Source organism: Ahaetulla prasina, chromosome 7 (genome assembly GCF_028640845.1).
Source record: "Ahaetulla prasina isolate Xishuangbanna chromosome 7, ASM2864084v1, whole genome shotgun sequence".
NCBI lineage: Eukaryota > Metazoa > Chordata > Lepidosauria > Squamata > Colubridae > Ahaetulla > Ahaetulla prasina.
Genome location: NC_080545.1, coordinates 99313034 through 99330228, shown reverse-complemented (window position 1 = coordinate 99330228; position 17195 = coordinate 99313034). Strand labels below are relative to the sequence as shown.

General features: G+C 45.6%; 1 protein-coding gene across 1 annotated transcript in view; it reads right to left on the bottom strand.

Moving 5' to 3' along the window:
* LOC131202600 (collagen alpha-1(VII) chain-like) overlaps positions 1 to 12106 on the bottom strand; it is a 34624-nt gene extending 22518 nt beyond the window's left edge. The window contains exons 1-4 of the mRNA XM_058191703.1: positions 11904 to 12106; positions 4816 to 4887; positions 3384 to 3419; positions 1394 to 1453 (exon numbers count right to left, since the gene is read on the bottom strand). Of these exons, the coding sequence (XP_058047686.1) occupies positions 1394 to 1453; positions 3384 to 3419; positions 4816 to 4854 (135 nt within the window). The 5' untranslated portion in view covers positions 4855 to 4887; positions 11904 to 12106. The remainder of the gene's footprint in view (positions 1 to 1393; positions 1454 to 3383; positions 3420 to 4815; positions 4888 to 11903) is intronic.
* Positions 12107 to 17195: the final 5089 nt, after the last annotated feature.

Genomic DNA, 17195 nt, shown 5'->3' with positions numbered 1-17195 from the left:
GGCGGGTCACCAAACAGGGCGGCCGGGCGGTTATCTGCCGGCGCAATGAGGGTGGGCGTAAACGCCTCGCCTCCCTCATTGCCACTAGGTAGGTCCTAGAATAGGTCCTAACTAGTGTCCGATCAACCGGGCAGCTGGACCTCCAGGTGCTCTCTAGGCGTCTTCTCCGGCGTTTCATCTCCCTCAGCCCCTCGGAGAACCAAGGGGCCGGACGAGATCTGCGCCGGGTCAGAGGCCGCAAAGGCACGACACGGTCCAAGGCCCCAGCCGCGGCCTGTTCCCAGGCCACAACTAGTTCCTCAGTCGTGCCGTGGGCCAGATCCTCAGGAAATGGCCCAAGCTCCGTCAGGAACCTCTCGGGGTCCATCAGGCGCCTGGGACGGAACCAACGAATAGTTGAATAGTTGGAACCAACGAAGAGTTGAAGTCCACAAGTCTTAAAAGAGCAAAACTGGCTGAGGAACTCTGGGAGTTGAAGTCCACAAGTCTTAAAAGAGCAAAGCTGGCTGAGGAACTCTGGGAGTTGAAGTCCACCAGTCTTCAAAGAGCAAAGCTGGCTGAGGAACTCTGGGAGTTGAAGTCCACAAGTCTTCAAAGAGCCAAGTTTGCAGACCCCTGATTTAGTCCAATGTTTCTCAAACTCGGCAACTTGAAGATGGGTGGACTTCGGTTCCCAGAATTCCCCACCCACTGTGGTTCCTGGCCCCACCCACTTTGATTTTTGGCCCCACCCATTTCATTTCTTGACACACACACACACAACCACCTGGGCTCCTGGCCACATCCATTTTATTTATTGACCCCACCCACTTTGGTTCTTGGCTCCACCCACCCTTGTTTTTGATGCCACCCACTTTGGTTGTGATTCCGCCCACTTTATTACTTGACCCCACCTACTTTGGTTCTTGGCTTCGCTCCCTGGGGTTCTTGGCCCCACCCACTTTGGTTCTTGGCCCCACCCACTATTTCTTAATTCCCACCCACTCTATTTCCTGGTCCCACCTGCCTTATTTTTGTTGCCACCCACTTTGGTTTTGACTCCACCCACTTTCTTGACCCCGTTCTTCTTTGGTTCTGGGCACCACCCACTGTGGTTCTCGGACCCACCCACTAATTTTAATCCCACCCTTTGTTTTCTGGTCCCACCCACCTTATTTTTGATGCCACCCACTTTGGTGGTGACTCCACCCACTTTAATTCTCAACCCCACCTGTTTTGGTTCCTGGCCCTGCCCACTTTGCTTCTTGACCCCACCCACTCTGGAAGTATGGCCACAGCCTTTCCGGCCTGCAGCCAAGATGAAGAACCGTGCCTGATTTAAATTTTTGGGAAGTTCAAAGCAGAACTTGGAGGAACAGAAGGTGGAGAGAACCCAGTTAGCTGCTCATCCTACCTGCGGGCCAGGAACACCTTGGTAGCCTCTGGGACCCAGTTTGCCAAGACCGCTCTCCCCCTGCAAAGCAACCAGAAAATGTGGATTTATGTAGAGAAATACCCAGAATAAGCATAAGAATAAGAATAGAATAGAATAGAATAGAATGGAATAGAATAGGTGGAATGAAGATAGAATAGAATAGAATAGAATAGAATAGAATAGAATAGAATAGAATAGAATAGAATAGAATAGAATAGAATAGAATAGAATAGAATAGAATAGAATAGAATAGAATAAGGAATGGAATGGAATGGAATGGAATAGAATAGAATAGAATAGAATAGAATAGAATAGAATAGAATAGAATAAGGAATGGAATAGAATAGAATGGAATAGAATAGAATAGAATAGAATAGAATAAGGGATGGAATGGAATGGAATAGAATAGAATAGAATATAATAGAATAGAATAGAATAGAATAGAATAGAATAAGGGATGGAATGGGATGGGATAGAATAGAATAGAATAGAATAGAATAGAATAGAATAGAATAGAATAGAATAGAATAGAATAGAATAGAATAAGGAATGGAATAGAATAGAATAAGGAATGGAATGGAATGGAATAGAATAGAATAGAATAGAATAGAATAGAATAGAATAGAATAGAATAGAATAGAATAGAATAGAATAGAATAGAATAAGGGATATCCTGCGCAGACTGCACTGGCTACCTGTGGCCTTCCGGGTGCGCTTCAAGGTTTTGGTGACCACCTTTAAAGCGCTCCATGGCATAGGGCCGGGTTATTTACGGGACCGCCTACTGCTACCGAATACCTCTCACCGACCTGTGCGCTCTCATAGAGAGGGACTCCTCAGGGTGCCGTCAGCGAGGCAATGTCGTCTGGCGCCCAGGAAGGCCTTCTCTGTGGGGGCTCCCACCCTCTGGAACGAACTACCCCTCGGACTTCGTCAGCTTGTGGACCTTGGACCTTCCGCGGCTTAAAACACACTTATTTAATTATAGGACTGAGCTAGATTTTAAATTTATGGGTTTTAAATTGGGTTTTATTTCTATATTTTTAATTTTGGGGCTTTTAGAATAAGTTTTTAATTGTTTTATATTGTATTTATGTGTTTATGTGTTTTTTAAGTGCCTGTAAACCGCCCTGAGTCCTTCGGGAGATAGGGCGGTATATAAATACGATTAAATAAATAAATAAATAAATAAATAAATAAATAAATAAGGGATGGAATGGGATGGGATAGAATAGAATAGAATAGAATGGAATAGAATAGAATGGAATAGAATAGAATAGAATAGAATAAGGAATGGAATAGAATAGAATAGAATAGAATAGAATAGAATAGAATAGAATAGAATAGAATAGAATAAGGAATGGAATAGAATAGAATAGAATAGAATAGAATAAGGAATGGAATAGAATAGAATGGAATGGAATAGACTAGACTAGACTAGACTAGAATAGAATAGAATAGAATAGAATAGAATAGAATGGAATAGAATAGAATGGAATAGAATAAGGAATGGAATAGAATAGAATGGAATAGAATAGAATGGAATGGAATAGAATAGAATAGAATAGAATAGAATAGAATAGAATAGAATAGAATAGAATAGAATAGAATAGAATAGAATAGAATAAGGAATGGAATAGAATGGAATGGAATGGAATAGAATACAATAGAATAGAATAGAATAGAATAGAATAGAATAGAATAGAATAGAACAGAGCAGAACAGAATAGAATAACAGAGTTGGAAGGGACCTTGGAGGTCTTCTAGTCCAACCCCCTGCTTAGGTAGGAAACCCTACACCAGACAAATGGTTATCCAACAGCTTCTTAAAAACTTCAATAAAATTTTTATTTTTTAAAAAAAAGAGAACTGGCCCATTCTTACATAACCCTGAAGGTTGGTGGCCATGTCTACCTGGCGCGTTGAAGCCCTGGCTTTCAGGGTTTGTCTTAACCAGGTTAGGACTTACCTTGTTGCCTTTGATCCCTGGGGCACCTGGCTTTCCCTGGAGGAGAAAAAGACAAAGACAACACAACGTTGTGTCAGAGATTCCCACGGATCTGCCCTTGATCAGAACTGGATGAAAGAAGGAATCAATGCAATGTTACCCAGGATACAACATGGAGCCGTTTTTTCAGTCCCCGCTTACACACACACACACACACACACACACACACACACATACACATACATGTCGGTTCAATCCTAACGCAGCAGCGCATAACTTCCCCAAAGAGCCATACCAGCTTTTGCACCCCATAAGGTTCTAAAAACAGTGGATTAGAAAAAAAAACACAAATGGAAAAAAAGGATGTTTCTGCTGATGTCCAAGAGCTATCAATTGAGACACTTGAATATAATAGAACATTCCCCCTCTAGTATTGATGATGTTCCTTAGTTGGGTCATGAAATGTCTGCAGAAAAACCCACCAAGCTCAGAGAGCATCAAGGACTCCAGAGTCATTCCTCCTCCTCGTCCCCCTCGTCCTGCTCTCTATAAACCCTACTCCCTCCTAGCACTGATAATGTTACCTAGCAGGGTCATGAAACGTCTGCAAAAAACAACAACCAAGCTTCGAGAGCACCAAGCACTCCACAGCCTCCTTCTTCCTCCTCCCCCTCCTCCTCTCCATAAACCCCACTCCCTTCTAGCACTGATGATGTTACCTAGCAGGGTCATGAAACGTCTGCAAAAAACAACAACCAAGCTTCGAGAGCACCAAGGACTCCACAGTCATCCCTCTTTCTCCTCCTCCTCCTCCTCCTCCTCCTCCTCTTGTCCTGCTCTCTATAAACCCTTCTCCCTTCTAGCACTGATGACGTTACCTAGTTGGGTCATGAAATATCTGCAAAAAAACAACCAAGCTCAGAGAGCACCAAGCACTCCACAGCCTCCTTCTTCCTCCTCCCCCTCCTCCTCTCCATAAACCCCACTCCCTTCTAGCACTGATGATGTTACCTAATTGGGTCATGAAACATCTGCAAAAAAAAGCCCAAAACCCAACCAAGGTCAGAGAGCATCAGAGAGAATCACTGTAGTTATTAAGTGAATCACACGGTTATTAAACAGATCCAGTTTCCCCCATCGGATCTGCCTGTCAGAAGCCAGCTGGGAAAGCCGCAGATGTGATCACATGACCCCAAGATGCCGCAGCAGTTGTAGATGCATGCCAGTTTCCAAGAGCCCAAATTTTGATCACGTGACCCTGGGATGCTGCGAGGGACAGTCATAAGTCTCCTTCTTTTCAGTAACTTTGAATGGTCACTAAATGGACGGTTGTAAGTCGAAGTTTACCTAAACTGAGCTTCTGAAAATTGATATTTCTATTCTCTCTCCTTCCCTCCCTCTCTCTCACTCTCTCTCTCTTTCTCTCTCTCTCTCATTTCCAAGACAAACCCACCTCTGTTCCGGGAGACCCAGTAGGTCCTCTCGGTCCCATCGATCCTGTACGGCCTCTTTTCCCTTGTTCCCCCTGCGAAAAGAGAATATTTTCAGGGAATATTACTGGGGTGGGGGAAAGTGGGGGAAGGAAGATGCTTGTGGAGTCCTTGGTACTATAGAAAGTTAGCTTTGCTGGCTGGGGAATTCTGGGAGTTGAAGTCCGCCAGGCTTCCAAGTTGCCAAGGTTGGAGACCCCTGATCTATGGTATAACAACTGTGTGACAACTGAATGTCCTGACCCAGTTCCTCAAACACGACAAACCCTCTGAAGTGAACTCAAAGATTCCTTTAATTAGGAGTTTCCGGCAGCCCCAGCAAAAAGTTTCTCTCTCACCGCAGGCTAACAAGTCCATGTGGCTAAAAGATGAATAGTTGTCTGCCACATTTATTCATCTCTGCCCCCTGCCTTTTATCCCCAGAGCTAGGGTGGGGCTTCGCTAGCGGCGGTGGCTTTTCTGTCCCAAGGACCGGCCCATAGATTTCCACTGCTCTCCTCTCCTCTGCCTTCTGCTCATCCACGCGTCAGGCACTGGCCCCAGCTGTTCCTCCTCTTCCTCATCAGCTACCTCGACACACCTGGGAGTTGTTGACTCTCCATCTGAGGGTTGATGGACAGCCCAGGTTCCGCCTCTGTCTCTCTCTCTCTCTCTCTCTCTTTGACGGCTCCATTTCCTCTAACCCCTCAGGTTGCCTCGATGCTGACCCCGACTCCCAGGCCTCCTCCTCTTCCTCTGATTTTTTTTTTATTTACATTTATATCCCGCCCTTCTCCGAAGACTCAGGGCGGCTTACAGTGTGTAAGGCAATAGTCTCATTCTATTTGTATATTTACAAAGTCAACTCATTGCCCCCCCAACAATCTGGGTCCTCATTTTACCTACCTTATAAAGGATGGAAGGCTGAGTCAACCTTGGGCCTGGTGGGACTCGAGCCTGCAGTAATTGCAGGCAGCTGTGTTTTAATAACAGGCTTCTTACAGCCTGAGCCACACCGCGGCCCTTGGCTGCTGGAGGGGCCAGCCACAACACTGAACAATGGCAGGGATTCACTTCACAACCGTGGCAAGGAAGGTCGTAAGATGAGGTAAAATCTCACTTAACAACCAGTTCGCTTAGCGACAGAAATTGTGGCGTAAGTCGAGGGCTACCTGATTTCTTTCTGCGATGCTGTTTCAAATTCCCAGCTTCATTTTCGCACCTTGGCGGTCTTCCGAATGCTACCCATATTTGTGAGACTAGCCACGATTGCTGGGTTGTCCGAAGTCCCCAGTCTTCTTCCTCAAACGAGCAATGTTTTGGAACGAACTGACTTATTTTTTATGGGGTTTGGGTCACTCTAACCTGGATTAAACATCCCGGTGGCTTAGAAGATGCACAAACCTGCCTAAATGACCCGCTAATAGCCCGTCTCAAAATGATAGAGGAAGATAATTTCTCTGTCCATTGTCCAATTTTACCCGCCGAGTCACTTTGTTCGTTTTGTTTTTCAGGGGCTTCCGCCACTGAAAAAGCGCTTTTGGCTCGGAAAATACAAATTCTTTCAAACATTTCAGCTACATTTTATGTTCCAAGCTGTAGGCGGTTTTCTTTATTCCCCTTTTCAAAGATGAGCTTCTCAGCAGCGTACCGGGAATCCTCGACTTACGACCACAACGGAGCGAAGGCAGTCCCGTCACTAAGCGAGACAGCCGTTAAGGGCGTTTTGTGCCCCGTTTTACGATCTTACTTGCCACGGTTGTTAAGTGAATCGCAGCAGTCATTAAGTTAATCACACGGTCGTTAAGTGAATCCAGTTTTTCCCGTTGACTTTGCTGGTCGGAAGGTCGCGAAAGGGGGATCACATGACCCCAGGATACTGCGAACGTCGTAAATATGAGTCAGTTGCCAATTTGATCACGTGACTTTAGGGATGTTGCGACGGTCGTTAAGGGTGAAAAACGGTCCTAAATTACTTTTTGTCCAGTGCCTTTGTCACTTCAAATAGTTATTAAATATAATGGTTGTAAGTTGAGGACAACCTGTTATTGGATAGGGCCAAGTCAGACTTAATGGTTTTATTGTAATAAGTTTGGGTTGGGAGATTGCTTTGGGAGACAGGGGTGGGGATAGCAATAGTAATAACACTTAGACTTATATACCGCTTCACAGTGCTTTTACAGCCCACTCTAAGCTGTTTACAAAGTCAGCCTTTTGCCCCCGACAATCTGGGTCCTCATTTTACCCACCTTGGAAGGCAAAGAAACAAACTTAGGATGGCGCCGAAGAAGGCTGCCTCGGTGAAATGCTGTCTAATTGTTTCTTTATTTCTAATTGTTCTCTGTGACTCACTACGGATTTCCTACTCACGAGACCATCTGCTAAAAATTAAGGAACATTTCTTTAAGGAGCAGCTTTCTTTAATCTCACCCCCGCCTGTCTTTACAAACACGGAGGAGATTCTAACACAGGAGGAGGCAATTCCCACGGAGCCATGGATTACTAAAAAAACCAAACGACGGAAACGAAGGAAAAGAGGTAAACGATCTGGGATCTTAAACAGATTAAGAAGTCGCATTAAAACTCCTCTGCCTTCAATTTTCCTAACAAATATACGCTCACTTGCAAATAAGATGGATGAAATACTCCTCTTAAACAAATACTATTCTGATTTTCGCAATTCAGCAGTCCTATGCTTCTCTGAAACCTGGTTAAATGAATCAATTGAAAATAGCAGCCTGAACATTCCAGGATTTCAAATTGAACGATCAGACAGGATTCCAGAAACATCTGGTAAAAAGAAAGGAGGAGGCTTATGCCTATATATTAATTCAACCTGGTGTCAAGATTTTAACATAATTTACAAATTCTGTGACAACAATTTAGAGACTCTAATTATCAACTGCAAACCTTACTATTCGCCTCGTGAATTTTCCTCATTTCTTCTAATTGCTGTTTATGTCCCACCACAAGCCTGTGTAAACAAGGCATTACGAACTCTAGCTGACCAAATCATGGAGGCTGAAGCCAAACACCCTGACTCACTGGCCATTGTTTTGGGAGATCTAAACAAGGCAAACTTAAGGAAAGAACTACCAAAATACTTTCAGCATGTCAATTGTCCCACCAGAGGCAAGAATACTCTAGACCACTGCTACACAACACTAAAAGATGCCTATCGGTCTTTACCACGTGCAGCTGTAGGACACTCTGATCATTGCATGATTCACCTTGTACCTGCTTACAGGCAAAGACTTAAAGCCATAAAACCAATAATTAAATCAGTGAAAACCTGGACAGAGGAATCAGAATTAAAGCTACAGGCATGCACGGTCACTCACGCCCTCGTGACGTCTCGCCTGGATTATTGCAATGCTCTCTACATGGGGCTCCCCTTGAAGGGCATCCGGAGACTGCAGTTAGTTCAGAATGCAGCTGCGCGGGTTATAGAGGGAGCCCCTCGTGGCTCCCGTATGACATCTATCCTGCGCAGACTGCACTGGCTACCTGTGGCCTTCCGGGTGCGCTTCAAGGTTTTGGTAACCATCTTTAAAGCGCTCCATGGCATAGGGCCGGGCTACTTACGGGACCGTCTACTGCTACCAAATACCTCTCACCGACCCATGCGCTCTCACAGAGAGGGACTCCTCAGGGTGCCGTCAGCTAGGCAGTGTCGTCTGGCGACGCCCAGGGGAAGGGCCTTCTCTGTGGGGGCTCCCACCCTCTGGAACGAACTCCCCCCAGGACTCCGTCAACTTCCAGACCTCCGAACCTTCCGTCGCGAGCTTAAAACATACTTATTTATCTGCGCGGGACTGGACTAGTTTTTTAAATTTTTAAATTTTATAGGGGTTTTAATTGGTCTTAATATTTATACTATTTTAATAATCTGGCTTTTTGAATAAGTTTCTTAATGGTTTTTTAATCTGTATATATATGTTTTTTATCTGCCTGTGAACCGCCCTGAGTCCTTCGGGAGATAGGGCGGTATATAAATTCGAATAAATAAATAAATAAAATAAATAAATAAATGTTTTGACTGCACTGATTGGAATATTTTTAAAGATACCTCTGCAGACCTGGATGAACTCACAGATACTGTAACATCATATGTCAGCTTCTGTGAAGACCTATGTGTACCTACAAGGAACTTGCGAATACACAGTAACAACAAACCTTGGTTTACACCTAAACTTAAGCAGCTACGACATTCCAAAGAGGAAGCCTACAGAAAAGGTGATAAAATGCTGTACAATCAGGCCAGAAATGCACTAACAAGGGAGATAAGAGCAGCAAAAAGAAGCTACTCTGAAAAGCTAAAGAATCAGTTTTCAGCAAATGAACCAGCAAACATGTGGAAAACTCTTAAAAATATCACTGGCTATGGCAAACCTCCTTCCCAGGCTGAAGGTAATCAACAACTGGCAGATGACCTGAATGAGTTTTACTGCAGGTTTGAAAGGAAACTACAGCCACCTATCTCCACAACCCCCATCTCAGACACACCAACAACAGCCAAGCCTCCTACAACTGACCCCATTTCATTGGGTTCACAACCCTAGTGATCACAGAAAAAGAAGTGCAGGACCTATTTCACAGACAAAAGCCAGGAAAAGCTCCAGGCCCAGACAAGATAACTCCTTCTTGCTTAAAAGTCTGTGCTGACCAATTGGCCCCCATCTTCACCCATATTTTCAATAAATCACTAGAGATGTGTTATGTTCCTTCTTGCTTCAAACGCTCTACCATCATCCCACTGCCGAAGAAGCCCACCATCAAGGAACTGAATGACTACAGACCAGTTGCTTTAACATCTGTAGTCATGAAAACCTTTGAAAGGCTAGTGCTTTCCTACCTGAAAACCATCACGAATCCGCTCTTAGACCCCTTGCAATTTGCATACCGAGCAAATAGATCAACAGATGATGCTGTTAATATGGCTCTGCACTACATCCTACAACATCTTGAGTCTCCAAAGACCTATGCAAGGGTCCTTTTGTAGACTTTAGTTCAGCATTCAATACCATCATTCCAGACATTCTTCTAACTAAGCTAAACCAGCTACAGGTACCGGAACAGACTTGTAAGTGGATCACAAGCTTCCTAACAAACAGGAAGCAGCAGGTGAAGCTAAGCAAGATCACATCAAATACCTGTACAATTAGCACAGGGCCCCCAAGGCTGTGTGCTCTCCCACTTCTCTTCTCTGTATACCAATGACTGCATCTCCAATGATCCATCAATTAAGCTACTGAAGTTCGCAGATGACACAACAGTGATTGGTCTCATTCGAGACAATGACGAATCCAAGATATAGACAGAGGTCGAACGACTAGCCTTGTGGTGCAACCAAAACAATCTGGAACTGAACACACTCAAAACCGTAGAAATGGTGGTAGACTTTAGGAAAACCCTTCCATACTTCCACCTCTCACAATACTTGACAACACAGTATCAACAGTAGAAATCTTCAAATTTCTGGTTTCTATCATATCCCAAGATCTCAAATGGACAGCTAACATCAAAACATCATTAAAAAGGACAACAAAGAATGTTCTTTCTGCGCCAACTCAGGAAGCTCAAACTGCCCAAGGAGCTGCTGATCCAATTCTACAGAGGAATTATTGAGTCTGTCATTTGCACCTCTATAACTGTCTGGTTCGGTTCTGCAACCCAACAAGAAAAACACAGACTTCAGAGGATAATTAGAACTGCAGAAAAAATAATTGCTACCAACCTGCCTTCCATTGAGGACCTGTATACTGCATGAATCAAGAAGAGGGCCGTGAAAATATTTGCAGATCCCTCGCATCCTGGACATAAACTGTTTCAACTCCTACCCTCAAAACGACGCTATAGAGCACTGTACACCAGAACAACTAGACACAAGAACAGTTTTTCCCCGAAGGCCATCACTCTGCTAAACAAATAATTCCATCAACACTGTCAAACTATTTACTGAATCTGCACTACTATTAATCATTTCATACTTCCCATCACTTATGACTGTATGACTATAACTTGTTGCTGGCAATCCTTATGATTTATATTGATATATTGATCATCAATTGTGTTGTAAATGTTGTACCTTGATGAACGTATCTTTTCTTTTATGTACACTGAGAGCATATGCACCAAGACAAATTCCTTGTGTGTCCAATCACACTTGGCCAATAAAAAATTCTATTCTATTCTATTCTATTCAAAGTCAACCTTGAGCTGGTCAGGATCGAACTCTGGCAGTCGGCAGAGTTAGCCTGCAATACTGCAGTCTCACCACTGTACCACTGCGCCACCACGTCCTTCCTTCCTTCCTTCCTTCCTTCCTTCCTTCCTTCTTTCCCTCCCTCCTTCTTCCCTCTGTCCCTCCCTCCCCTCTCCTCCCTTCCTTCCCCCTCCCTCCCTCCTCCTTTCCTCCCTCCCTCCTCCTTCCTTCCCTCCCTCCTTCTTCCTTCCTTCCTTCTCTCCCTCTCTCCCTCCCTTCCTCCTCCTTTCCTCCCTCCCTCCTCCTTCCTTCCTTCCTTCCTTCTGTCCCTCTCTCCCTCCCTCCCCCTTTCCTCCCTCCCTCCTCCTTCCTTCCTTCCTTCCTTCCCTCCCTCCTTCTTCCCTCCCTCCCTCCCTCCCCTCTCCTTCCTTCCTTCCTTCCTTTCTTCTCTCCCTTCCTCCCCCCTCCCTCCCTCCTCCTTCCTTCCTTCCTTCCTTCCTTCCTTCCCACTTAGCAATAGCCCTTAGACTTATATACCGCTTTACAGTGCTTGACAGCCCTCTCTAAGCGGCTTACAGACTCAACCTCTTGCCTCCAACAAACTGGATCCTCATTTGACCGACCTCGGAAGGATGGAAGGCTGAGTCAACCATGAGCCGGTCAGGATCGAACTCCTGGCAGTGGGCAGAATTAGCCTGCAATACTGCAGTCTCACCCCCTGCGCCACCACAGCTCATGTGAACAGAGGAGACCCTTAAATATATCTAATTATTGAGATGCTGTGAGAATTTTACGTCCTTGTCTATGTGTGGCCATTCCCGACATGGTGAATGGTGAGATTTGAGTATGGGACCATGACTTGCTTACCTTTTGCCCAGGGACTCCAGGTGGGCCAGGAGACCCCCTTTCTCCCTGGGAACCTGGTATACCAGGATTACCCCGAATTCCTTGTACGCCTTGTGCTCCGGCAGGCCCTGGTAGCCCAGGTTCACCCTGGTGGAAAGAAACCACAAAGATCAATCAGATGATGAACAAGATATTGTGGGATGAAGGCAGGGGTGAAATGCTCCCGGTTCGGACCGGATCGCCTGATCCGGTAGCGATGGCAGCAGGCGGTTCGGAGAACCGGTAGCAAAAATCCCTGCCCACCCCTGCCCATGCCCAGCTGAGCCGCGCTATCATCAGAGGTTCTTTTTTTATTTTTAAAAGCATTTTTTTCTACAACCTCTTTGGCCAAAGAGGTTGTAGAAAAAAATGCTTTTAAAAGCCTCTGACAATCAGGCAACTCAGCTGGGATCGTCAGAGCCTTTTAAAAGCATTTTTTCTGCAACCTCTTCGCCCCAAGAGGTTGTAGAAAAAATGCTTTTTAAAAGTGAAAAAAGAAAAAAGAAAAGTTGGCCACGCCCTCCCAGTCACATTACCCTCCCCACCAAGCGATGTGTTACGGGTAGTAACAAATATTAAATTTCACCCCTGGATGAAAGTCCACAAGTCTTAAAGGGACCGAGGTTGGAGACCCCTGTTCTAGATTCCCAGGAGGGAGGGGCCGCTGGCTGAGGGACTCTGGGAGTTGAAGTCCACAAGTCTTAAAGGGACCAAGGTTGGAGACCCCTGTTCTAGACTCCGAGGAGGGAGGGGCTGCTGGCTGAAGAACTCTGGGAGTTGAAGTCCACAAGTCTTAAAAGGGAACGAGGTTGGAGACCCCTGTTCTAGACTCCGAGGAGGGAGGGGCTGCTGGCTGAGGAACTCTGGGAGTTGAAGTCCATAAGTCTTAAAGGGACCAAGATTGGAGATCCCTGTTCTAGACTCCCAGGAGGGAGGGGCTGCTGGCTGAGGAACTCTGGGAGTTGAAGTCCACAAGTCTTAAAGGGACCAAGGTTGGAGACCCCTGTTCTAGACTCCCAGGAGGGAGGGGCTGCTGGCTGAGGAACTCTGGGAGTTGAAGTCCACAAGTCTTAAAGGGACCAAGGTTGGAGACCCCTGCTCTAGACTCCCAGGAGGGAGGGGCTGTTGGCTGAGGGACTCTGGGAGTTGAAGTCCACAAGTCTTAAAGGGATCAAGGTTGGAGACCCCTGTTCTAGACTCCCAGGAGGGAGGGGCTGCTGGCTGAGGAACTCTGGGAGTTGAAGTCCATAAGTCTTAAAGGGACCAAGGTTGGAGACCCCTGTTCTGGGGTGTCCCTGAGAGTATGACTTAGGTCCCCAATCTACACTGTCAAAAATAGGGCCACAAGTTTTGCACTGCACCAACCTTACGTCCAGGAGCTCCAGCTTGGCCAACCGGACCACGGAAACCAATCCCTGGTTCACCCTTGAAGGAAGATTTTAAAAAATAAAAAATGGGGAGACATCAACTCACTGACAATCGGCACCCCCAAATTCGGGCGGAAGGCTAAGACAAAGGATATTGTTCTCCACTCAGAGTAGATTTATTTATTATCTATACTTTTTTGTTATTATTTATCTATATATTTACGTTATTTACCTATATTTTTTATCTCTATCTCTATTTTTTATGTTTATCTATTTTTTTATGTTATTATTAGGGTGAGGGTGACTTCTAGTTCCACCTTCGGCATGAAAGCCGACTGGATGACTTTGGGCCAATCACCAGGAGAGGGTGAGTTCTAGTTCCATCTTAGGCATGAAACCTGACTGGGTGACTTTGGGCCAGTAACCAGGAGAGGGTGAGTTCTAGTTCCACCTTAGGCATGAAAGCCAACTGGGTGACTTTGGGCCAATCACCAGGAGAGGGTGAGTTCTAGTTCCACCTTAGGCATGAAAGCCGACTGGATGACTTTGGGCCAATCCCCAGGAGAGGGTGAGTTCTAGTTCCATCTTAGGCATGAAAGCCGACTGGATGACTTTGGGCCAATCACCAGGAGAGGGTGAGTTCTAGTTCCATCTTAGGCATGAAAGCCGACTGGGTGACTTTGGGCCAGTAACCAGGAGACGGTGAGTTCTAGTTCCACCTTAGGCATGAAAGCCGACTGGATGACTTTGGGCCAGTAACCAGGAAATGGTGAGTTCTAGTCCTGCTTTAGGCATGAAAGCCGACTGGATGACTTTGGGCCAGTAACCAGGAAAGGGTGAGTTCTAGTCCTGCTTTAGGCATGAAAGCCGACTGTGTGACTTTGGGCCAGTCCCTCTCTCTCAGCTCAGCCCACCTCACAGGGTTGTTGTGGTGGGAGAAACAGGAGGAGGAAAGAGTGATGGATATGTCTGCTGCCTTGAGCTATTTGTAAAAATAATAGAGGTGGGATATAAATAAATAAATATAGTAAGCATGCAAATCTTGGCTAGTGCTAACTGTGGTTAGTTTTATTGGGTTTTAGAGAAGAAAAAAACCCCCAATGTCGTTAGTTTATAGCTGAGTGTCTTGTGCAAACCAGGACATAAACTAACATGGCACAAACCAGGCTAGTACATTGAATATTTCCCTTAAATCCGCTATTTTCAATGGCTTGCTCACCCAGAGAGAAAACCCAGTTTCCTTTACCTTTTGACCGACTTCCCCGTCATTGCCCTTGCTTCCCTGCAAGACACAAAAGGAAAAGGCAAGTTTCTAGTCCCCGTGGTGCCACGGGGTTTGGCATGACCCAGCGGTAGAGTATTGCTCTGGATGAGACGCAGACTGTGAATAGCAGCCAGGGGGATTCTCCAAGGAAGGAGAGTGCAATTTTACACATCTCTTTATCTTCCCAGAGTAACTTTTCTTTCATAGCAAGCCTCTGTACATAAAGAGAATGCAAGTCCCCCTCCCTTTTTAGCACTGATGATGTTACCTAGTTGGGTTGTGAAATGTCTTTTAAGAAAACAACCAAACTCTGAGCGCACCAAGGACTGCACAGTTGTTCCTCCTCTTTTTCCTCCTCTCCCCCTTCTACCACTGATGATATTACACAGTTGTTTTGTTTTGTTTTGTTTTGTTTTGTTTTGTTTTGTTTTGTTTTGTTTTGTTTTGTTTTGGTTTGGTTTGGTTTGGTTGTTTCCTTTCCTTTCCTCCCTCCCTCCCTCTTTCCTTCCTTCCTTTCCACCCCTCTCCTTCCTTCCTTTCCTCTCTCCCTCCCTCCCTCCTTCCTTTTCCTTCCCTCTTCTCCTTTCTTCCTTCCTCCCTCCCTCCCTCCCTCCTTTTCCTTCCATTCTCCTTCCTTCCCTCCCTCCCTCTTTCCTTCCTTCCTTTCCACCCCCTCTCCTTCCTTCGTTTCCTCCCTCCCTCCTTCTTTCCTTCCTTCCCTCTTCCTTTTCCTTCCTACTTTCCTTCCTTCTTCCTCCCTCCTCCCTCCCTCCTCCTTCCTTCCTTCCTTCCTTCCTTCCTTCCTTCCTTCCTTCCTTCCTTTCCTCCTCCCTCTCTCCTTCCTTCCTCCCTCCCTCCTTCTTTCCTTCCTTCCCTCTTCCTTTTCCTTCCTACTTTCCTTCCTTCTTCCCTCCTCCTCCTCCCTCTCTCCTTCCTTCCTTCCTTCCTTCCTTCCTTCCTTCCTTCTTCCTTCCTTCCTTCCTTCCTTCCTTCCTTCCTTCCTTCCCTCTTCATTCTTTCTTCTTCCTTCCCCTCTTTCCTTATTTTCCCTTCCTTCCTCTCTTCCTCTCTTCCCATCTTTTTCTCTTTTTTTCCTCTTTCCGTTTCTCCTTCCCTCCTTCTTGCATGCTCAAATGCAGCCCTCTGCCAGCAAAAACGGAGCCCGGGGGGGGGGCGTGCGAGTCCCCCACGAGCTCCATTTTCGCTGGCAGAGAGCTGTAAGAGGTCGAGCTCCATTTTTGCTAACAGAGGCGTCGTGGGCCATTCCTTTGCAGTTTCCAAGCCAGCCCCGCAGGTCAGATCTAAGCACCCTGCGAGCCAAATCCGCCCCATGGGCCTCGAGTTTTAACACCCTTGCTCTAGGCCAGGGGTCTCCAACCTTGGCAACTTTAAAACTGCCCAAGGAGCTGCTGATTCAGTTCTACAGAGGAATTATTGAGTCTGTCATTTGCATCTCTATAACTGTCTGGTTCGGTTCTGCAACCCAACAAGAAAAACACAGACTTCAGAGGATAATTAGAACTGCAGAAAAAATAATTGCTACCAACCTGCCTTCCACTGAGGACCTGTATACTGCACGAATCAAGAAGAGGGCCGTGAAAATATTTGCAGATCCCTCGCATCCTGGACATAAACTGTTTCAACTCCTACCCTCAAAACGACGCTATAGAGCACTGCACACCAGAACAACTAGACACAAGAACAGTTTTTTCCCGAAGGCCATCACTCTGCTAAACAAATAATTCCTTCAACACTGTCAAACTATTTATTGAATCTGCACTACTATTAATCGTTTCATAGTTCCCATCACCAATCTCTTTCCACTTATGACTGTATGACTATAACTTGTTGCTGGCAATCCTTATGATTTATATTGATATACTGACCATCAATTGTGTTGTAATTGTTGTACCTTGATGAAGGTATCTTTTCTTTTATGTACACTGAGAGCATATGCACCAAGACAAATTCCTTGTGTGTCCAATCACACTTGGTCAATAAAAATTCAATTCTATTCTATTCTATTCTATTCTATTCTATTCTATTCTATTCTATTCTATTCTATTCTTTAAGCCTGGAGGACTTCAACTCTCAGAATTCCCCAGCCAGCAAAGCTGGGAGTTGAAGTCCTCCAGGCTTAAAGTTGCCAAGGTTGGAGACCCCTGCTCTAGGCTGATGACTTGTTTAACTCCACCGCTCCAGCTCTGCCTGCTCTTCTAGAAACTGCCACACCATTTTTTCCCCCCTTTTGATGCTTACCTTCACACCTGCTTCTCCTGGCTCTCCTGGGCCTCCCTGTATGAAACAAAGATTAAATCCATTCTACCCGGCTGGCAATTCAACTTCCTAATACAGGAATGGACCATTTCCTTTCTCTCTGCACCTTCAGATATAAAGCTAGGCGTCAAAGGTTTCGCTTAGTGGCTGTTCAAAGTTATAACAGCATTGAAAAAAGTGACATAGGTCCATTTTTTTCACACCTGTGACCATTTGTAGCCTTGCCATGGTCATGGTTTTGGTTACTATCTTTAAAGCGCTCCATGGCTTGGGGCCTGGGTACTTACGGGACCGCCTGCTGTTACCTTATGCCTCCCACCGACCTGTACGCTCACACAGAGAGGGTCTTCTCAGGGTGCCGTCCGC